The sequence below is a fragment of the Periplaneta americana genome, chromosome 6, assembly GCF_040183065.1.
Source record: "Periplaneta americana isolate PAMFEO1 chromosome 6, P.americana_PAMFEO1_priV1, whole genome shotgun sequence".
NCBI classification, from domain to species: domain Eukaryota; kingdom Metazoa; phylum Arthropoda; class Insecta; order Blattodea; family Blattidae; genus Periplaneta; species Periplaneta americana.
In genome coordinates, this window is record NC_091122.1 from 12,231,235 (window position 1) to 12,255,333 (window position 24,099).

Below are 24,099 nucleotides of genomic sequence, written 5' to 3' on the forward strand. Positions count from 1 at the left end.
AAAAACTCGATTTTTTCAAAATTAATTTTTAAAATAAGCAGCAAATATTCACATTTATTTTGGTGAAACAATTATTTCAATATCTGTATTAATTTTAAAGTCATGAATTTTAATGCCAAATGCTGCACACGGTACTATATCGAGTATTGTATCTTCAATGCTCTTTGTCCCGCTTAACTATATTTTTAAAAACCTTATCAATGATAATTCTGAAACTACTGAAAAGAATTTTATGAAGTTTTTGTGCATGTTCATATATACGGTAAAACGTATCAAGTTCCCTAGCGTATAAAACCAAGTGACTTGATACGTTTTGTTTCGTTCTGAAACATCAACCTACAAAATGTATCAAGTTACCCCGTTTTATGGTATCGGTATGTTACCTACAAAAATGACTAGAATCAAGCCCCTCTGTTGGATACTTTATCTAAAAAAGTAATTTTGAATTAAAATAAGTTGAAAACTTACCATATATATGCGAATACTCCGCACATTGTAATTTTAGAAGAGAAAATTAGAAAAAAAAATTAAAGGCTATAATAATATTTTTTGTGTTTTATTTACAAGAAATTAATCCTACATAATAATGTAGTCCAAAACTAAATACAATATCAGTTTCTTTTAAGACACGCGCCAGAATCTTCACATGCTGTTATAGAAGCATCCGGGACTCTAACTTAAAAAAAAAAATAAAAAATAAAAACCCAGTGTTTGAGGCACAGCTGTACCAATCTTATATTCGTGTATATACGGCATCATATCAATTTAAACACAAATTTAAAATATTACTTATTTACTTATAAATGTGATTGTGGTCAGTACTGTACAGTTATAGCTTAGTTTCAAAACATAGAACATGAAAATTTGAAAATTAGACTAGTTGAGAGCAAAAATCTGAATTTTGACAAATCAAGAAGCTGAAGTTTCGAATAATTAAATTATAATTTAAATTCATGTTAGGGAAGTGAAAATTATTTTAATATATTGAAGAAAAATTGGTTTTTCCGTATATTCATGGTAATGGGAAAATAAATGTTTCATATGGTCAAGTTTTCAGTGCTCGATGCTGTACCTATCCCCTTTAAAAACATAGTTTTCGCTGATAGTTATAAGGACAAAGCGAGCAGATTTTCGGTCCAGATACTGAACGTTAGGTGTACCGGTACGTTGCAGGGCGGTCATTGAACTCATTGCTCTGCTTCCTCTGTAAGCCAAAGGACAAGATGTCTTGTCACTGTGTAGGGACCGAAAATCCGCTGTTTGGTTGTAAGATTCTCCAGAGCGAGGAATTACTTTCGTAACCAAAAATATCAGAAAAACAGTATATAAATCTTGAGTTTGTAGCTAGATGTGGGGATGCTATAAGATGTACGAGCAGGACCTGGGTCCTATTGGTGTATTTTAGTCTGTTTCAGCACGGTGTAAATGGTAATGCGACCAATCACTATTATTCATAGATCAGGGGGCGGTGGGTCGCTCGTGTGGTGGCTGGTATCAGGCGAAACTTCCCCACAGCTGCGGGAAATGGTCGGCACTGTAGCCCTCTCCGACGCGGAGGAGTCCAGAGAAGTCGACGACAACCTGCCGTGGTGCGACGGTGCCTGAGAAGCGGAGGTACTCGCAGAGTTCCTAACTAGGTTCCCCAGCCCCCTCATTAAACTCGAGGCCGACGGCAACGCGAAACTCGAGGACCGTCCTACCGGAATGCTCCCACTCGATGCACTACGATTCCTCCCCGATCCCACCCGAGAGGACTCCGCCGTCTCGTCCAGCGACCGAGCGTTCAGAAGCTGGTGCCTCTTTGTGGTTGCCGACAGAAGGCGGTTCCTCAAGAGACTTGTCCTGTGTATGAGGTTCTCGATGCTGCCCCCACCGTTCGTAGATCGTTGTTTCAAGAGTCTTCGTTTGTTCAGTGTCGACGTGAGTGACGAAGCGCGGACATCTCGTTTGAAGCGGGCGACCGGATGCAGCGACCTCTCGTCGGAGTAGCTGTCGTCGGAGTCCAGGCTCAGAGCCCGGGCGGCCGCTCTCACTTTGCGGTCCTTGGCCACCAGGACTTGCTCCAGGATGTCCAGCTCGGAAGTCGTCAGTCTGGTGAGGTCGCTGGAACTGACAGCCGCCTTCAGGTCGCGTACTTCGTCCTCCAAGCGGCTGATCCCTTCCCTTCGCTCCAATTCACGAGCCAACATCTGTACCTGAATGTAACATTGGTCAAGTGTGAAGTTCACCACAGCATATAAGAAAAGAGGAAGGCCTCCCTTGTCATGCATTTCTATTAGCTATGCTCTCGTTCTGACTTTCTTATATTCTAATTTCTTTCAGTTCCATTATTGCAATGGTACGTGGTGCAACAAGTGATTCATAGAAAGAAAAATATGAATGAGCAAATAGAATACCGGTAATTAATAAATGGTTCCATGATTGAAACGATGAAAAAACCGACCAATCACTCAGTCAATCCAGCTGCCCAAAGAGTTCTATCAGTGACTCAGTTCAGTTCATTCCACTCATGTAGTCCACAGTTAGGTCCATCAGACAATTCATCCTACTATTATATTCCAGTTTACTTCGATTCATTCATTCCAGGTGGCTCACTAAATTTCGGCTCAGTCATTTCAGCTAGTCCAACTAACTTCGGTTCAGTCACACCACTAAATTTCGGTTCAGACACTTCTGCCAGTCTACTAAATTCGGGTTCAATCATTTCAACCAGTTCAATCAATTTGGGTTCATTCACTCCAGTCAGTTCACTCAAATTCAGTTGTCTCCAGTCAGTTCATTCAATTTTGATTCAGTCACTCCAGCCAGTCAATTCAATTTCAATTCAGTTGTCTCCGATCAGTTCATTCAATTTCGATTCAGTCACTCCAGCCAGTCAATTCAATTTCGATTCAGTTGTCTCCAGTCAGTTCAATCAAATTCGATTAAGTCACTCCAGCCAATCAACTCAATTTCGATTCAGTTGTCTCCAGTCAGATCATTCAAATTCGATTCAGTCACTCCAGCCAGTCAATTCAATTTCGATTCAGTTGTCTCCAGTCAGATCATTCAAATTCGATTCAGTCACTCCAGCCAGTCAATTCAATTTCGATTCAGTTGTCTCCAGTCAGTTCATTCAATTTTGATTCAGTCACTCCAGCCAGTCAACTCAATTTCGATTCAGTTGTCTCCAGTCCATTCAATTTCGATTCAGTCACTCCAGCCAGTCAATTCAATTTCGATTCAGTTGTCTCCAGTCCATTCAATTTCGATTCAGTCACTCCAGTCAGTCAACTCAATTTCGATTCATCTACTCCAGCCAGTCAATTCAATTTCGATTCAGTTGTCTCCAGTCCATTCAATTTCGATTCAGTCACTCCAGCCAGTCAATTCAATTTCGATTCAGTTGTCTCGAGTCGATTCCATTTCGATTCAGTCACTCCAGCCAGTCAATTCAATTTCGATTCACTCACTCCAACCAGTCCACTCAATTTGATGTAATTATTCCAGCCAGTCTACTAAACTTTGATGCAATTATTCCAGCTAGCTGAATCAATTTCGTGCAATTATTCCAGTCAGTCCACTAAACTTTGGTGCAAATATTCTAGCTAGCTGAATCAATTTCGTGCAATTATTCCAACCAGTCTACTAAACTTTGGTGCAAATATTTCAGCCAGCCCATTCCAGCTAGTCCACTCAATTTGGTGCAATTATTCCAGCCAGTCTGCTCAATTTGGTGCAATTATTCCAGCCAGTACACTCAATTTCGTGCAATTATTCCAACCAGTCTGCTCAATTTGGTGCAATTATTCCAGCCAGTACACTCAATTTCGTGCAATTATTCCAACCAGTACACTCAATTTCGTGCAATTATTCCAACAGTCTGCTCAATTTGGTGCAATTATTCCAGCCAGTACACTCAATTTCGTGCAATTATTCCAGCCAGTACACTCAATTTCGTGCAATTATTCCAACAGTCTGCTCAATTTGGTGCAATTATTCCAGCCAGTACACTCAATTTCGTGCAATTGGTGTAATTATTCTAGCCAGTACATTTTATTTGGTGCAATTATTTCAGTCAGTTCACTCAATTTCGGTTCAGTCACTCCAACCAGTTCACTCAATTGTGGTGCAATTATTCCAGATAATCTACTAAATTTAGATGCAATTATTCTGTGTAATCCACTCAATTTTGTGCACATATTTCAGCCAGTCTACCCAATTTTGTTACAACTATTCTAGCCAGTTCCATCAATTCCAGATCAATAATCCCAGCCAGTTCAATCCATTTCACTGTAGAGACTTCATTTTGCACCAGTCTATCTATCTAATAAATAAGGACAACAAACTCAACTACACAAAATTTCTGGGACTTTTTATAGACGCCAGTTTAACATGGGATAAGCACATCGAGTACATATGCACAAAGCTATCAAGAGTTTTATATTTGCTAAAGAAATTAACGACTTGCGTTCCTCAAAATTATTTAAGATGTGCCTACTTTTCTTTCTTTCAGTCGATAATTCGATATGCCCTAATTTTCTGGGGAAATGGAATCAAAATTGGAAGCGTCTTGATTTTACAAAAAAAGGCCATTAGAATTTGATGTCAATCAAATTATCTGGAACATTGTCGGCCACTTTTCAGACAATCACGGATTTTAACAATCATAAATTTGTATATATATATATATATATATATATATATATATATATATGATATAGTACTTTACACTAGACTAAATATCGACAATTACTCATTACTGACCAATATACATGATCATGAAATTAGAAATAGTGAACAAATTAATATTCCATATTGTAGATTACATAAGAGCAACACAAACTTTTTAATTATGGGGATGAAATTATATAATAAGCTTCCCAGTCAATATTATAAATTACCAATCAATAGTTTCAAAACTAGATTTTACAATTGGTTATTAAATAATCCCTTTTATTCTGTTGCTGAGTTTTTCAACACAAATTTGTATGAAATTGTATTTTAATAAATAAGTTTTAATTGCAATGTAGTTAGTTTTCTTCAATTTAAAAGTTTCAAATTATTTCATGTTTTGATTGTATTACTTAAATTTCACTGTTTCTGTTATTAGTGTTTTTTAAATGTACTTATATGTTTTTTTTTCAATGTATTCTGACGAAGTCTAAAACTGTATGTCTAATGGCCAAATAAATTGAAATGAATTGAATTGAATTCAAAGTCATCCCAGCGCATTTCATTTCAGTTCCCTCGTCAATTAAAACTGGTCCTGTCTACAGCATTCAGACCACTTCAGCAATTCTGCTAGTCCAGTGCACTTCATTTCAATTCACGTCACTTGTGTCAATCAGTGTAGCGAGTCATATTCCAGACCAGTAAATTACAACAAAGATCGGTCCAGTTGAGTCTAGCCTCAAGGATCTGCCCGTAACAAGCCTGAGCATTTGTCACGTACCTCCCAATCCCTGTTGTGCCCCACGCTCTGGATATCGTCTGCAGCAAACGCGTCATCCTCATCATTACTGGACTCGCTTGAGGATGATGACGATGACGATGAGGACTCGGAGGACACGATGTTGATAGCAACGCACTCCCTCGACGCCTCCTCTTCCTCCTCGTCCTCAGCGCACCACACGGTCTGCGGGCTCATGGAGCGTGGCAGATCCAGCAGCTCCATTGTTTCCTCCTCCGAGTGATCCTCCCATGAGCGGCGGTACGGCTGTCGCTGTGACCGGATGCGCTGGTACGGCTGCTCCTGCTGCACCACCTCCACGACCTCTCCGTCCTCCTCCAGTTCCTCGTCTGGTAGTGTCGGTGGTGGGGAGGCGAGGACTGTATCCACAGAGTCTCCTCTCTGGGTGTGCAATACAACACACGATAAATTATCGTTATATACTGCAATGCCGAAAAATACAGATTACGATATTTTGATATATCCTTACTGTCCAATCAAAATGGAGTACGTACTGGTGTTATATGTCCACTTTTCTCGTTTCATAAATCCTTCAGTTATCGAGCTACAAATTTGGATGGAGAAGTTGAAGGCATTTACTTGATATTTCAAAATCTGTTGTATCTGATTTCTTATTTTCAATAAGCTGTTATATTCAGTGATTCTAGAGAAATTATTAGGGACCTGAATTTTTAGCATCTATGTACGTTCTCTCCAAAATAGGAAATTGTCTTCCATTCCTTGCATTGTCATATTCGCTCTGGAAATACACACAAACAGGACATACGACTTCTTTGATATCAGTGTATGTAATGTCATCTACCACCTACAGACGTGGACAAATTATTAGACTAAAACGTTTTCTTGCAAACATAATATAATTCATCATACCAACTCTCAGTATAATTCGCAGAGTCTCTATTGTTGTAAATATGATTGTTTACATATTCTGGTATATTTTTCCAATGGTTAAGTATATTTTTTTCTGGCTATGTTGGTACTACTGATGTTTTAATTATACACTGCAGAAGATATTCTCCCATGGCCTGCAAGGAGACCGGACATGAATGAAATTGAAAATCTGTGATCTATACTGAAGAAGAAAGTGAACAAAAAGAGGCTTACAACAAAACATGGACTCATTTAATCACTGTCTTATATCTGGATAAATGATGCTGATATTCAAAGAAAGTATCAAACTTTGGTTTCCAGCATCCCTGACAAAATCAACGTGTTAATAAAGAATAAGGGAATGTTCACAAAATATTAGTACCTCCAGACTCAATTTTCTGTTCATTATATCTGTGCAAAATACATTTTTGTTCATTATTTCTGCCGATAAATACAGCTTCGTTGCACATATAATTAATTTAGTCTAATAATTTGTCCACGTCTGTATTAAATAGAAAGTAATTTGAGAACACCAACACCAGCACATCAATTACAATATCCATCATCTTGACTGAGAAAAGTAATTATAAATGACGGGAACTGAACTTAGCCTGGTTACAAGCACGCCTAGACTGAGGAAGGATAACAAGGAACGCTAACATATTGTAGGAACATCCTGTCAAACAGTTAGTAAGTAGCACGCCTCCAACCCCTCTTGTTAATGATTGCTATGGTTTGCCCGTTAAGTTTAAACTCAATGGCGGAAAGTTTCCTTCTGTACAAAAATCAGAAGTTATAAATGCGAGTTTTCTTCTGAAGCAAATTACATGAAATGGAATATAAAAATACATTTTTCTTACGAAATAATTTTGGGGACTGAAATTTCTATGTTTATATTAATTCGAAGTCACAAAAAATCGGGGTTTTACTAGAGACTACAAAATGAGGAGACAAACAAAATTTGATAACACAATCTCAAGTGAAAAAATGGAACTCTCTGCGTCATAATCCACAGTTAATTCCCGATTTATCACGAAAATCGTCTGTAGCTGCATTTAGATTGGCAACAGGCCATGATTGTTTGGCCAAACATCTGCATAGAATTGGAATATATCAGTCCCCTAACTGCCCATTGTGCAACTCAAACCAAGAAATGGATTCGGAACCAGGGTTGTTGTAATTTAACCCGACCCAAAAAAACCATATGGGTTTAAAAAAAAAAAAAAACCTTCAATAAAACCTGACACAAAACCCAAAAAAAAACCATATATTTATTTCTCGTAATTTAATCAACATACAAAATATTACAAAAAGGTGCATCATATTTATTTACTATAACAATTTGTCAGCAGAAGTTATTAATCAGGTAATGTTTCATTATAAAGAAAAAATTACTTTCACCAACACGGTGTTTTATTGTAGAATGGTATTAATATTAACTACATCACAATTCAGTCCTTCTTAACATGCAGAAATCTGTAGATCTTCACTAATTACTCAGCTTCTTCCTCTCCTAACTTATTTCTTAACTTTGATCAAACAAGCCCATAGGTGGAGAAGATTCTTTCAATGGATGCAGTGCTGGCAGGGCAAGAAATTAAATTTTTCACAAAGCTAATAAATCCTGTTGGCAAGTTCCCCTTTTTTGTTGTTTTCAATTCCATTATTTTCCACCATTTTTTGGACTGAACTGTTGTACAACTGCGTCAGAAAACATAGTAGCAGGAAAATAATCAGAATCAGCAATCCTAAAAGACACAACACTTGTCACCCACTCTGGATGAATCTCTGTGAGCCAATTTTCTGCACTTTCCTCTTGATCTGCAGTTATTCTTGCCCCTCTGAATCTTGGATCTAACATATTAGCAAGATAGTGGAAGGGCAGGATGCCAACTTAAGAATATTTAATAATAATTTACCAATCTTTGCTTATTTAATTTACCAGTTTTTGCTCATGAAGTAGTTCTTAGAATATGTTGGTGTTCCGAATCACTTAGTCACGAAATTGAACTATTTAATACCCATTAGAGAAAAACCCAATAAAACCCATAAAAATCCAAAGAAACCCATAAAAACCCAGTAAAACCCTCTGGGTTGGGTCTTTTTTTAAATACCTGGGTTTTTCTCAACCCTGTTCGGAACACCTCAAAATCTGTGCTTCAGTGGCTGACCACGTTAATATCTTTGAAAGATATTGGAGTGCAAGAGGTAAAATGACTTTATTGTCAAACGCCTGGCATTAGAAAACAACAACAACAAAATAAGGAGAAAAAAAGAGGAAAAAGTGTACAGGAAAATGGAGAATATTAGGTGGGAAATAACAGATAGAAATGAATGATGTGAAAGACAAAAGTCTTTCTTCTCCGCCGAGAATCGAGTCAATGCCTTTTCAGTTCACAACGAATTACTCAACTGAAAAGTCATACCTCTACTACCTACAATCGGTACTAAGATGTTCCTGGTGGAAATTTACCATGAATGGCTGGTCAGATCCATCATCTGCATCTGACATGTCGCCGTCATCGCCTTCGTGGTCCCCTCCTGAGGATTCAGGATGCTGTACGAGAAGAAAACATTATATATTATACTTATTCCACCTAATACAGTATGTAGAGCAGAACAGTGATTCTCAACTAGGAGACAGTTAGGAGGTCAAAGAGCACTTAAGGGATGAAGTGGGTCAACTTTCTACTCCAAGCTTCATTATAATATTTTTTTGAATTGCAGCATTACATATTTTTTTAATTTTAATTTTTAAAATTGTATCCACTCCCAAAAGATATAAATTACACGATTGAAAAAATTGTTCAGCATCTTTGACATACCTATAATTTAACAACAGAGCAATAATCTTAATTTTTAATGTGGAATTGACTCACAAAATCAGTTTGAAAATTAATTTCTTTAGTGTCCGAAAATAGTTATTTATGGTACTTGTGAGGTAAGTGCATCTTTATTGCGTGAGTGGAAAGATTTAAGCACGAGGCGTCAGCCGAGTGCTTAAATTACACGAGTGCAATAAAGATCACGCTCACAAGTACCATACGTAATTTTATCCATGACCATAACGAAAAATCCTGTTTTATAAAAGAAAATATGTTGAAAATAAGTCTTCATATAATCAGGTATCATGGCAAGGATTTTAGAATTGATACGTGTACTAGGTAGGTCATGATGTAGGAGGCCATGATTAGTGAAGAATGGTATCTAAGGCGTTGGATAAATAACAAATTATAATTAATTATATAATTTTAATATATATTTTTTCATTTTGAACGTGTATTTGCGTCTTTTTGAAGTTTCAGGGATTATTTAGAAGTGTTCACGAGACTAATGTGATTAAAATAATTTCACATTTAACTTCTGTAAACTTAAGAGGAATATTAAAACGTAATTTATCACCGTGTCTGTTTAACCGTTTAACTCAGTTGACTAACGCGTGTTGTTTTAAAATCCTATAAAACCAACTTCGCAGGTTCAAGTCTCCTCGCATCCCAAAAAAAAAAAAAACATTATTAGATATGAATGTAATGTACAAATTACGACGTAGCAGATAGAGAAAAGAGAAGGCGATTGAGTGTATGTATATTTAAGAAATGGTAATAAAGAAGTAGAGGTAGTGACATCTAGTAACTAATATATTAACTTCTTGAGTAATAGTTGAATGGAAAAGTATACGTGTGTACCCGGGTACTAGGAAAGTACTAATGAACTGTGAGATAAAGTTCAAACTGTGAGGTAAAGTCTTTATCTCACTAGTGGAATAAAGTAATGTTGAATAAAAGCCTACTTTACAAACGCAAAAGTATTTAGTAAAGGCATGTTTTTCGTTATGGTCATGGATAAACATATTTATTATTATAATTTTTTTTTTTTTTTTCCAAAATATTTCATTTATCCAAAAGGGGCTCTGTAGTTTTGTTAACCATACTTTTCAGAACATACAGTAAAAATTTCGGTGAAACGAGCATTGAGCGGATTCCACTGATTTTGGAATAGACACCGACGTACTTGAACTGCCAACATAGAAAACAAAAAATCACACTCAATCGCTTTCACCTTCATCTTGACGGGATAATAAAAGCCTAAACTAACCTAACATAACCTAAGTGCGTCGGTGTCTATTCCAAAATCGGCGGAATCCGCTCAACACTCGTTTAACCAAAATTTCAACTTGTAAGCATGAAATATGTTGCGAACCAACAATATTTGAACATAAATGCAGCAAAAATAAACCTGTGGAAAAATGACTTTAAAATGTCAATTTTGTCACTAGAATCTGTTTGTTGCCTCATACATGGTGCCTGGTTGTGAGGTTCAGACCTGACTGCAGACATTTGACTGAACAACAATTTTATTCTTTGCTTTATGCTTGCTGCAGAACCAACCTCCAGTTCATGTATCCGTTTCTGAAGTTGAGAGATGATTTCATCTCTTCTCTTCACTTCTAGCTCCAAGGATTGGAACTGAGACTGGAACTTGTTCTGGATCTCGTCCTGCAAATCAAAAACAAAATAAATAGATAGATAGATGGATGGATGGATGGATGGATGGATGGATGGATGGATGGATGGATGGATAGATAGATAGATAGATAGATAGATAGATAGATAGATAGATAGATAGATAGATAGATAGATAGATAGATAATGTTGCATAATGCGGCAAAGCCGTTCTGCGAAATGTTGAATTCAACGTCTTACTCAAGGAACTATAATAATCCTCTTGCTCTTGGTCACACCACAGTCTAGTATATCCAGTCACGAACTTTCAGTTGTGAGGATACTAGGAACAATAGACTGTGCAGGTACTATTTCGCATTGTCTGTGATGAGGCGATAGTAGTGATCTTAGTGGTTAACAACTATCTATGGATGCATATTTACTACTTATTGAGCTTCGTGACTGTATACTAGACTGTGGTCATACTCCCTCCATTCTTGACAATCGCAGAGCGCCTTAACATCAAACCTGCCAACTTACGAGAGATGAAATGCGAGAGATATGAAAAATCTATAGAAAGTTTGCAAATCAAGAACATATTCACAATGAAAATGAAACATAAGCATAATGTAAATATTAACATTGTACCAGTACCTGTATTACTTAATGATTAAGCATTCACAATGAATTACGTAGTTTATAAGCGCGAACTTACACATTAGAAGTCAAAATGAGTTTGCAAATTCAAACAGCCTTGTTTATGCTAATGTTTAGGTGAATTTTTATTACTGTACTGCCAGTATAGGGAATTAAAAACAAACACTGAAAATATCTTAGTTTTGTAGTGTGGAGTAGTAGAAACTAGATGTGATCACTGGGAGAGCTATGGTCCCACCCAACCCGCCCTAAATAGGTTCCTTACTTATATAGGAAAATCGTCATACTTGAAGGAAGAAGGCGGCCATATTCCGTCGTTGTGACGTTATTTGAGGTGGAGTGGGAGAATGATTGCAGTGTCGCCAATTGTGGTAACCATTCATATTATCTTACACATCTAACAAAACCTAACCTAACCTAACCTAACGTGCTACATACCTATTGTAACATTCCTAACGTTTAGCACACCTGTTGTAACATTCCTCACAGTTTCATTTCGTTTGCGGATATTGGAATCCCTGCTACGCCTATAGCCTGGAACTCAAAAGTCATCTAGTGGAAGTAAAGTGAAACTGCGGCTCTTAATTACGTTTAAGAAGTTGTTTCTGTGTTATCTGCAAGAATTACTGTGTCACTGTGGTGTTAATTGCATTTATATTGTACAATAAAAATTTAAATGTGTCGTGGTTGAAATAAAAGTGTTCTAAATTGATTTTCAGCGCCACAATCCCAGTGATAAACGTGTGAATATTCGTTAGGAGTCCGTTGGAAGTGGCAGTAGAGTAATAAAAATTGACCAATGTTTATTATTATTGCTAGAAAAATATACAAGGAAATTCTAAATATACAACATTTCTACCACTCCCCTGAAAGAGAGTGAACTCTTACTCAGAGAAGGAAAAAACACACAAACCTACGCTCGTAGTTGTAACACCATGTAACACAGCATGTAGCAAACCAACACAGCAACGTTCCGTGTGGCAGCATGAGCAGCTGATTGGAAATGCTACATTCTCATTGGCTCAGAGGGCTTCCGCAAACAATTCACAATCACATAGCGCTCAAGTATATACAAGAATAAATGACGTCGTTGTTATGTTTCCATGGTTACCAAGTATCTTAGCTGTTATGTTTACGATCCTATTGTGAATGATGTTACAATTATTTTAATTTTACGGTAATGTGAGTATTCGTAAGTAAACGTTTACTTTTCATTACGAATGAGATATAATGTAATGCAACTTAACGTAATTTGAATCTAATTTAAACCAATTCCATCAACTATTATGAAACTGTAAGTCTTGAATTTCGCATACTATTGTATCACTGGTTTTTATTTTTTTTTTAAATTATGTATTTAATTTCCAATTTTGAGCCATTTCTTGTAATACCTCCTTATTGCCAACTGTTGTTAGTAAATAATGCATTTAATTCGTAAATTTTAAGTCATCTCTTAATATAGCTATTTATTGTTTTTAAAATAATGTGTTTAATAACCATTATATATATATATATATATATATATATATATATATATATATATATATATATATATATATATATATATATTTCTTCCTATAACCATTACAGGTTGCCATTGACAAAGAGTACCATGATACAATAAGTATAGAGAAATGCCTTGAGGTTTTATGAAACATATTTTTGTTGTTACAGTGAAAAATAACAAATTGAAATGGATTGAAACACAAAATAATATACGAAGTAACGTCAAAATGATGTGAATTACAGTCATGGTCCCTTTGAATGATGCCTGAAAATAGCTATTAATTCTTTGCGTGTTTGTTTTTAAAATAACGTGTTTAATCTGTAAGTACAGTCAATGTATTGTTATTAGTATCTTTTTGTTGTTATCTATTGCTTTAAAAAGAATGTGTTTAATTTGTAATCTTAAGTCATTTTTTCTACTATTCCTTTACTGTACAGTTTACATTTGTTTTTAAATCTTTTGTATTGCCCCTACCATTATATATTGCCCTTCAAGAATTTCGGTTTTCATTAGTTGTAAGTCATTACTTGTGTTATATTTTAATTATTGTAATTGTTCCTGAATCATGTATGTAACTTGTAACCGTAAATCATTGCTTGTATTATCTCTTTATTACTCTTAACTGTTCCATTGTTCATGAATTAAGTATTAATTTGAAAGTGAAAGTGAAAGTTTGTTGTATTAATCTACTATTGATTATCTTTTCAAGATCGTGATTTACTCTGAAACAGTTAGACATTCTTGTACACCTTTTACATTGATTATTCCTCAAACATCTCATTAATCTTTAACAGGATCCATTCTTTCACTAATGTGCATTCTTCTACATAATTCATGTGAATTGCAACTGTGACCACTATTTTATGTTAGCCTATCACTTTACTATTGGTTATTAGTTATAAAATATGTATTTTGATGCCAACTATAACCCTAATATACCTCAGGGTGAAATAGGGTTTATTAAATTGGATAAACAATTCCATCAAATATAAATGAATGTAGTGAAGTTTCGTAATGGCTACAGAACTGAATAACTTGTGGTACGTGGTTACAGAAGGACTTACCAGGTGACCTTGGATGACCTGCTTGATGCCCACGATGACTTCATTGAAGTATTCCTCCTCGAGGCTGGTGTGCGATGGCAGGAGAAGAGAGGGACGGAAGAAATTCTTTTGGTTCGCAGACAGCGGGATCTGATGAGGATGTTGCACGAGGAAGGACACCTGAGGCTTTTTCTTCTCCTCCGTCGTCGCCGCGGGGGGGTCGCTGGGCTTGGGAGGACTTTCGGCTGTTGATATGATGGCCGGCGCCGCGGGAGGGGAGGGCAGCGCCGTCGTTAAAGCTTCTTGCGGAGCAGCTGCGGTTGTACTGGGGGGCGAGGGCGTGGGGGCCACCGGGTCTGGCAGGGGGAACAGACTGCCGGAGGGCTCCTGCGTCAGCTTGGTCGGCGTCGTGGCGGTGGCGGGGGGCGACTGGAGAGTGTCCCGGTTGAACGTGACGCTCTTCGTCAACTTGCTGTGCCGCGCAGCATAACCCTCGATGGTGGGCGCCCTCATCAGCTTGTGGAGGTCCACCGTGGGCGGTTTGGGCGCCGGCGGGGCGACAGGCGCTTCTTGGGTCGTCGTCGCCGCCTCCGGTTGATCGCTTTCGGTGGTCGGCGCCTTCGTGTCCTCGACGCTGCCAGAGAACAGCGAGCTGGCCGACAGTTTCTTGAGGATGCTCTTCAGATTTCTTCGCTCTAACGTCTCGTTGCTCTCCGGGGACGTCAACGACTGTGTCGCGTCGTCCTCCGGCGGCTGAGGGAGGTCGGTGGGGCGTTGTGGTGGCGTGGAGGTCGACCTTTCCTCGTCGCCTTCCCTCCTCCTACAGAAAGAGTCCCTGCTGAGCTGTTGAGCTCGCACGTACTGCATGGCGCTCGCTTCGGAGTGACTCCTCGTGAGGTTTGTGGGGTCCAGGGAGTAGTCCCCGGAGTCCCCGCACCCTCCCGCGTTGCTGCTGTCCAGACTCGAGCTGCGCATGAACACGTGCGCAACTTTCTGCTCCAGCTCAGCAAGTTTCTGACGCTCGTTCAGAATCTTGAGCTTTTTGACAAAAGGCAGGCCGGAGTACTCTGGCGAGAGGTCGTCGATCGACATGTAGAACTTTGTGTCCTGCTGAAGACGCAGGAGGTTGGGTTTCAGTCGATCTCTTTGAGGAGTCTCTGGCGAGGGATCCGTTACCTCCACGACAGGTTTCGTCACCGCCTCGTCCACGCTACCGTCCTCCTTTTTGCACTCCGTTTCTTGCTGTTTATTGTCTTCCGTCTCTTTCACGTCGGCTTGAGCAATTTCTGGAGCGTCTTCGCCCTTGGGCTTGTCCGGCACTTGCTGGTCGTCGCCCGAGAGCTTCGCGGGCCGCTGCTTCAACAAAGACGCACTCACCTCGCTGGGCGGCTTCGAAGGAACGGACTCACTATCACTGTTATCTCTCACTATCGCTGTCCGGTGCGGGGTCGCGTCCGCGGGTTGTACTACACTGGAAGCGGGGGCAACTTCACTCGCGTTTTGCGTCGACAGTATCGACGCCTTTTTCAACAGACTCCATGAGTGCTGCTTCTTGAGCACAGGTACACTAGCACCCTCACCGTCACTCTTAACACTCGTTTGAGCAGTCTGCACTTTGGGAGGAGAGGTGATGGTCCCCGTCGACGAGGACGACGACGAGGAAGGCTGAGGCGTTGCCGGCTCCTTCTGGGTCAGGAGCTTCAGCTTGTCTCTGAGAAGGGGCGCCGCTTTCGGGGGTTCCGTCGCGCCCCCGGTTGACGTCCCAGCGCCGCCCTGTTTCCCCTTGACAGAGACAAGCCTGTTGAGCAGCGAGGGCTTCCTGCTCATCAGAGCAGACTCGTCCTCCGAGTGCTCCTTGCTGGACGAGGAGTGCCTGGACTCGTCGCTGGAGGGCTTCGCCGCTGGAGGCGACACGCTGGCCTCCGCCTCCTTGGCCGTGGAGGCCAGCACGTCCGCCGCCACGGCCGCCGTGGCCTGCACGGCCTGTCGCTCGCGCTCCTCCTTCTGTTTGAGCAGCAGAAGCCGCTGGATGAGCGGCAGGCCTGCCCCGATGACCTCCTGCTCCTGGGGCTCGGGCTCCTGCGTGGTCGTGATCTGAGGGGGCGGCGACGTCGGTGTGAGAAGCGGCTTTGCCCGCTCCTCGCGGTCCTGCTTCTCCTTGAGCAGTCTCAGCCGCTGCAACAGCGGGAGGCCTTCGCCCAGCTTCGCAGTGGGTGCCGCCGGTGGTTGGTCTTCAAGAGATTCCTCTCGGGAGTAGTTCTCGTCGCTGCGAACCCGGGACATCCTGAGAAGGACACCCTTGCCGGAGTGACTCACTGACTTGCGCCCCGTGTCCACAGACCCTGGGTTCAGGGGCTGCAGCTCCATCGACTCGTCCTTCGTTCTACGTATAGAAAGAACTTGTTAACAGTGTTGCTAAAGCCTTGGTATTTCTGAACCGACGGATGCGAGGTGCAAGGCCCGCCTCGCACAAATCCAAACTACACGAGAGATAGTGAGTGGTTTCTATAGCTGCGAGGTACGCAGACCTAGCACCTTATAGATATAGAAACCACTCACTATCTCTCTGTAGTTTGGATTTGTGCGAGGCGGGTCTTGCACCTCGCATGCGTCGGTTCAGAAAAACCAAGGCTCTAGAGTCGTATTCATAGACCTTATTAACAATGTTACTAAGGGTCGTATTCATAGATGAGACTTTGAACCAAAGTTGACTTTGGAAAGTACAAAGTCTCACCATTTTCCTATTCACAATCGACACTTTGACGAAAGTAAACTTCAATCGTGACTTTACTTAGAAATCGCCGAAAATCTAGACTTTGACTTTCGTTCGTGGACATAAGAGAAATTGCTGATATTTCGAAAATTGTTCAATTTTTGTAGAATATTAAGGACATACAGGAGATTATTAAAGCTTTCATGTTCCTTAGCGTATTATTGGATATAGCAGATAATAAATTCAAATCAAGGTACAGATTTGATAAACAGACTGTACTAGATATCCTCGTCACGTTTCAACATTCATTAATGAATAATAATCAAAGAGGATTATCTATTCCTCCAATAATACTCGTACAACTTATTTCATAATGATTTTATGCTATAGGTAAGGATTGATGCCTTAATATTGATTTTGACTGTTTAATTCTTTAGAGGATAGGTTATACAGTTGGATATACAGTTAATTTATAATGCTGCTGTCGTCATAATGTTTGCTGCATATTGATTTCAGGTAATTTTCAAATAGTTTCTGCAGACATGCAGGGAATAACTCTGTCAACTGTCAGGAAGATAATATGTCCCTTTCATAGTCTGTCATTGGTGGCATCTTCGTATCTTCCATATCATCAAACTAAAATTACTTTAAAATGAAATAATTATTCTTATACAAGCTGTATAAAGCTGCAAGAATGGCTAACAATCGCTTATAACATGTACCGATGTTCAATTGTTTCATTGATTTGTGACTCAAAAGATGGTTTTGATTGTGACAATACCTATTCTATTCCAACTATCGGTTTAATCCATTTAGAAGGCAGTGATTGTGATTGCCAAGATTATAACAAGATCGTCAAATCTCAATTTACAGAAGTCAAAGTCTCAAAAATACACCGTGTCAGAAATGAAACCTACCGATAAAGAAATGAACTAACTATACTTGTTTTTTTGAAAGATGGGACATGACGGTTAAGCGGCCGAGCTTGGAACTACAGTGTCATGTTGCCAATATGGACTACCATGCTGCCAGCTGATGGAAGGTAGCAATTGTCGTTAAGATGGCTGACGTTAAAACATTCATAGGCAATTGACGCGAAGGTAAGAAAACAATACAAAAATCGACAGAGAATCAAAGACGAAACGTACCAATGCTAGCATTGTGTGCACAATAAATGTCGCCAACAGATCTATTAAGCACTCGCCACGTGGGAACTGTAAATTTGGCAACTCAACCGTTGAATTTAAATACTATTATAGTCACAATCATGCCATGGTATGAAAGAAAAATTTCACAACCTCGAGCGGGAATCGAACCTGCGACTTCCTGTTCTCCGGTCAGGCGCTCTATCACTGAGCTATCGAGTTCGTCTCACGCCAAACGCTTGGAATTATCTTTTCATACTGGCGACTCTGTTGTAGAGTACTGTCCATAGCGTCTGATCTAGTCTGCACTGCTTATGGCTTGAAAGAAACTTTACAAATGTAATCTTCATCTTACGATGTTTGGTGACGAAATAGAAAAGGTATTGTAAGACGTATATACGTCACCAAACATCGTAAGATGAAGATTACATTTGTAAAGTTTCTTTCAAGCCATAAGCAGTGCAGACTAGATCAGACGCTATGGACAGTACTCTACAACAGAGTCGCCAGTATGAAAGGATAATTCCGAGCCTTTGGCGTGAGACGAACTCGATTGCTCAGTGGTAGAGCGCCTGACCGGAACTCAACCGTTGTTACCATAGAGCGTATTCCAAATCTCACCGGTGAGCAATCCGATGGCATCACGGTGTTCCGAATTCCACCGATGACGATGTCGCACCGGTGCCATCAACTTGCAGAGGTGGTGGCAGTCTCCATCAGCCGCCATCAGTGAATCTGATTGGTTCTTGTATAGGGCGGGAATTAGCAGACGAATGACATCGTGCACTGTTGTGTCATGGCGGTGTGTTCTGCTTTAGTTCTGCTGTATTGTTTGTAATGAGCACAACGTAAAAACAATATGTTAATGGCTTATGAGCGAACATGTCAACGGACCAGTTATTACTACCGGTTCAAGAAATAAATTGTTTATGCTATCTTTTCTTTGAACGAGATGGCAGTACGAAAATTTCGCAAAATTTTGCTAACGTAGCACAGACAACAACTTGTACAGTCGCCATGACAGCCATCGATCCTTCCAGCAGTTTTGTTCCTTATTTCGCTAAAACGTGACGTCATTGATGCCACCGGACCGGTGAGATTCGGAATACGCTGATAGCAACAGGCCTACCACGCTATGTTACATTCAGTTGTTTTTTCCGATCGCAACGCTCCTGTCATGCCCCATCTTTCAAAAAAACAAGTATAGACATCCATAAAAGTTACATACGGCCGCTTGCACTAAAATGTAGAGAAACTCAACAAGTTTTTATATCGTGAAATTGGCGAACCTGTTATTCCTATTGTTGTGTATACACAGATTGTTATCGGTAGGTTTCATTTCGACACGGTGTATTGTCTATGAATAGGGCACTTACAACTAACAACTAATTTCTTGCCATAATTGTATCAGAAACTCTCTGGCTCCAATGCGCCAAATTAAAGAACGTCTTGCAGTTACCGTGCTCCGCGCCTGCTCTTGCGCAGCACGTTCTTGAGGCCCTTGACGTCGCTGCGCAGCTTCTCCACGATGCGCTTGCCGGCCCTGTCCCCGTCGGCGCCCAGCGCCCCGTCGCGCACGGCGGGCGAGCCTGCGGTGGAGGTGGCGCCCTTGTCGTGGTGGCTGGACGTCTTGGTGCGCGACACGTTGCGCGCCTCCATGAGCCGCTTGCGCCCCAGGCTCTGCAGGATCTCCTGCGCCTCGGGGTAGTCCTTCATGGCCGCCAGCACGTCCTCCCGAGACAGGCTGAAGAGCTCCGAGTACCCCACCGACCGCACGTCCGCCGTCCGCCTGCGAGAGCGAACACAAACCATGTCATGGCTCAACTAATATTCCGAGCAGGGTTGTCAGGTTCTCTCATCAGGAATCCAGACCCGGTGATAATACTGCGTACCTTAACATCACTAGGCATTCTAATTAATTCAGTTTGCAATACAACTGATTTTATTCGTTATACGTATAGTCCCGACGCTGTTATTTCCGGCGTGACTCCGCCTCTTTGCTTACGTCTTAGGAAGTGAAGGCTCTATAAAGTCTAGGTAGGTAGTATCGTCCGCCAATTTTGTTCTTTCGTTGCCGAGCTACCAGACGAGGAATCTATTTGCCACACCGTTAAACATTATCATGTCGTAGCTCCTATGATAATAAATCAAACGCACTGTAATTGAGCAAATAATTGAGCGGCAAATAACGTCCTGTGTACTTTCTGTGAACGCCAACGAAAGAGCCAAAATGGCGGGCGATTATATTAAGTATTTATTGAGCCTTAAGAAATGAATAACGTCTTCATAAGCGAATCACAAGACACACACGTTTAAATGTAGCCGACCTGCAACGCCATTGGTGCCGCAAATTAGAGCGACGGGACTATAGATGAAATTATTGGGGATCATCAGTGTGGTTTTAAGCGTAATAGATCGACTATTGATCAGATTTTTTTGTATTGGACAGATATTGGAAAAAAAAAGTAGGAGTATAAGGGTACAGTACATCAGTTATTCATAGATTTCAAAAGGCATATGACTCGGTTTTATATAATATTCTAATTGAATTTGGTATTCCCAAGAAACTAGTTCGATTAATTAAAATGTGTCTCAGTGAAACGTACAGCAGAGTCCGTATAGGCCAGTTTCTATCTGATGCTTTTCCAATTCACTGCGGGCTAAAGAAAGGAGATGCACTATCACCTTTACTTTTTAACTTCGCTCTAGAGTATGGCATTAGAAAATTCCAGTATAACAAACAAAGGTTTTGAAATTGAACGGGTTACATCAGCTGCTTGTCTGTTCGGATGACGTGAATATGTTAGGAGAAAATTCACAAAAGATTAGGGAAAACACGGGAATTTTAAGTGAAGCAAGTAAAGCGATAGGTTTGGAAGTAAATCCCGAAAAGACAAAGTATATGATTATGTCTCGTGATCAGAATATTTTACGAAATGGAAACATAAAAATTGGAGATTTGTCCTTCGAAGAGGTTGAAAAATTCAAATATCTTGGAGAAACAATAACAAATATAAATGACACTCGGGAGGAAATTAAATGCAGAATAAATATGGGAAATGCCTGTTATTATTCGGTTGAGAAGCTTTTGCCATCTAGTCTGCTGTCAAAAAATCTGAAAGTTAGAATTTATAAAACAGTTACATTACCGGTTGTTCTGTATGGTTGTGAAATTTATTGCTAAATTTTATTTTACCTTTTTAAAATTTACAATGCCTCTTTTAAAGATTATTGTACCTTTTTTTACGTTTTTATTGCCTTTTTTGCCTGCCTATTTTAACTGTAATAAATGCCTAAACATCCGGGCTCTACTTATGAATATTAGTTATAAACTTTTATAATTGTGTTCACTTATTTAATCATATATTATTTGTAATGCATACTGTTTTCTCTTTATTACTTAACTAGCCGTACCCGTGCGCTCCGCTGCACCCGTTAGAAATAAATATAAATTAATTACATAATTAAAATAGGACATTTGATCCAGGGAACATTGCTAGAAGGATAAATCGTTTATTATGTTACTTAATTTAAATTGTATTAAAAAAATTAAAATGCTATCATTTTGATCCAGAGACTACTCATTTGGTCATAAAAATTATTTTAGGAAATACAGGAAACCATTGCCTATCAAGTTTTCTGTGCATAAGAAGCTATTTTAATCTTACCTGTCCTCGATTCACTCAGAAGTTACTGTGATAACATTATAGCATTATGTCCATCTAGAGAAACTACACTTTCCAATGGTGAATTAATAATTAATTATACAAATCGGTTAATTTAGCTTCCGATATTACTTCATACAAACACAGAAACATTCTCTGCAGGCTATCTTTCATAGCTTTCGATTGTTGCTATCCAAGGCCTCTTATAGACGAAGGCATTTTTTTTAATTCATTACACGGCCTTAGATGGCAGTTATTTTAATTTTAAAACTCAGTTATCTCATTAAATATCAGTCCTATCAAAATTTTTCAGGGAGTAAAACTTATCGCAAATTAATTTTAAAGAAACTTTTGTTATGTAACATTTTCACAAAAATCAATAATAAGCGAGATTTTTCGATTTATTTAATTCAGGCCCCCTTATAACCCCCCTTTTAAATAATGTATTTTGAATGCCATATAGCCTAAAATCTAAGTTACAACGAACTTAATTTATATTCCAATTTTCATCGAAATCCGTTCAGCCATTATCGCGTGAAAAGGTAACAAACATACAGACAGACAGACAGACATACAAACAAAAATTTCAAAAAAAGCGATTTTCGGTTTCAGGGTGGTTAATTATATATGTTAGGACCAATTATTTTTGGAAAATCGAAAATTACCAGAAAAATTTCGGCTACAGATTTATTATTAGTATAGATTGATTTTTATTTTTTAATCTTCCTTCTGATTATCTACAATCTAATATTGAACCCATAACACGAGCGTTCCTCAATATGGGGTAAATTAATTCACTTTAATTTCGTGTTTTAATATTTAATATATTTTGTATTGTTTAATGTATTTAATAGTTTTTAATATACGACTATATAATAATCTTTGCATTCTATTTCCTATTTTTAATATATTTCAACATTGCTTATCAAATACTTTGTAAATAAAATAAAATAAATGTGTAAACAAAGTTACAATTTCGCCACTGCTGCTAGACACATCGAGTAGTTAGTTATTCCTACGCATAACAGGTGACGGCAAGATCACTTTCTACATTGCTGTTTCGTTTGAAACGGGAATGTCCATTAAGTTTCGCATCCTAGCAGTAATTTCTCCAAGGTAAGGTACTTGACACAGTCTAGTATATACATTCACGAAGCTCGAGTTTATGAGGGTACTAGAAACAATAGACTGTGCAGGTACTATTTCGCATTGTCTGTGATGAGGCGATAGTAGCGATCCTAGTGGTTAGCAACTATCTATGAATGCATATTTACTATATATTGAGCTTCGTGACTCTATATACTATAGTCCCGTCGCTCTAATTTCCGGCAGCCAATCGCGTTGCAGGTCGGCTACATTTAAACATGTGCGTCTTGTGATTCGCTGATTCATTTCTTAAGGCTCGATAAATACTTAATATAATCGCCCGCCATTTTAGCTCTTTCGTTGGCGTTCGCAGAAAGCACACGAAGACGTTATTTGCAGCTCAATTATTTGCTACAACGTGTGCATAATGCGTGCGTCCGTTATATTTGTAATATTCGTAAGTATGATCATGTTTCCCCGTCTTTCCAAACTCTGTCTTGGCTAAGGCTAAGCGATCGACGAGCCCTGCATTCTCTTGTTCTCTTATTTCAAATTCTGCGCACCGCTACCCCAATATATTTGGCTTCTCGTTTTCAAAATTTATCCGCATATCATCAGCTAAGTACAAGATCTCATTATAACAATTTACTCATTTTACCCTACCACAAGACATCTTTATATTCTTCATCCTATACAGTTTCAGTTGCTAGAAATTGGAACTCGCTTCCGAGTGATATAAGGGGTTGTTGGACAATAGCTTCATTTAGGTCAAAACTACATAAATTCTTACTTAACAGATGAATTGCTGATTAATATTTGTTACTTATAATGAAACTAACATCTGTCCATTCTTATTATTATTATCTTTAATTTCTCTAAATAGATTTACAAAACCTCTAATGGCAATTACATTAATATTCTCATTATAGAAATAGAAATATATATATTCTCCCTGTAACATAGTCCTAGTAAGCTTATATTAAATTAATTTTCATCATTTTACTAGCTATCTCAAATATTAAATTAATTATAATTCATTGAATTAAATTAGCTCATAAATTAAGTTACTACTTTACCTTATAGATTTATCTAAATTTAAATAAATGTGTAGTGAAGATTATTGCTGGAGAACCTTTTAAGTGTAATGAAAATATTAGTAATTTAAATTTATGTATTGTATTGATTAAGGCTGGTTGAGTGGAAGAGAAGGCCTTATGGCCTTAACTCTGCCAGCGAAAATAAAACATTATTATTATTATTATTATTATTATTATTATTATTATTATTATTATTATTCTTATTGCGTTTGATTTATTATCATAGGAGCTACGACATGATAATGTTTAAGGGTGTGGCAAATAGATTCCTCGTATGGTAGCTCGGCAACGTAAGAACAAAAATGGCGAACGATACTACCTACCTAGACTTTATAGAGCCTTCACTTTCTAAGACGTAAGCAAAGAGGAGGAGTCAAGCCGGGAATAACAGCGTCGGGACTATAGACTGTGGCACTGACTTG

At 39.0% G+C, this 24,099-nt stretch overlaps 1 protein-coding gene across 1 annotated transcript in view; it reads right to left on the reverse strand.

Moving 5' to 3' along the window:
- Positions 1–352: 352 nt before the first annotated feature.
- LOC138701000 (uncharacterized) overlaps positions 353–24,099 on the reverse strand; it is a 228,088-nt gene continuing 204,341 nt past the window's right edge. The window contains exons 8-13 of the mRNA XM_069827478.1: positions 19,289–19,618; positions 13,993–16,354; positions 10,711–10,818; positions 8,796–8,879; positions 5,435–5,833; positions 353–2,195 (exon numbers count right to left, since the gene is read on the reverse strand). Of these exons, the coding sequence (XP_069683579.1) occupies positions 1,452–2,195; positions 5,435–5,833; positions 8,796–8,879; positions 10,711–10,818; positions 13,993–16,354; positions 19,289–19,618 (4,027 nt within the window). The 3' untranslated portion in view covers positions 353–1,451. The remainder of the gene's footprint in view (positions 2,196–5,434; positions 5,834–8,795; positions 8,880–10,710; positions 10,819–13,992; positions 16,355–19,288; positions 19,619–24,099) is intronic.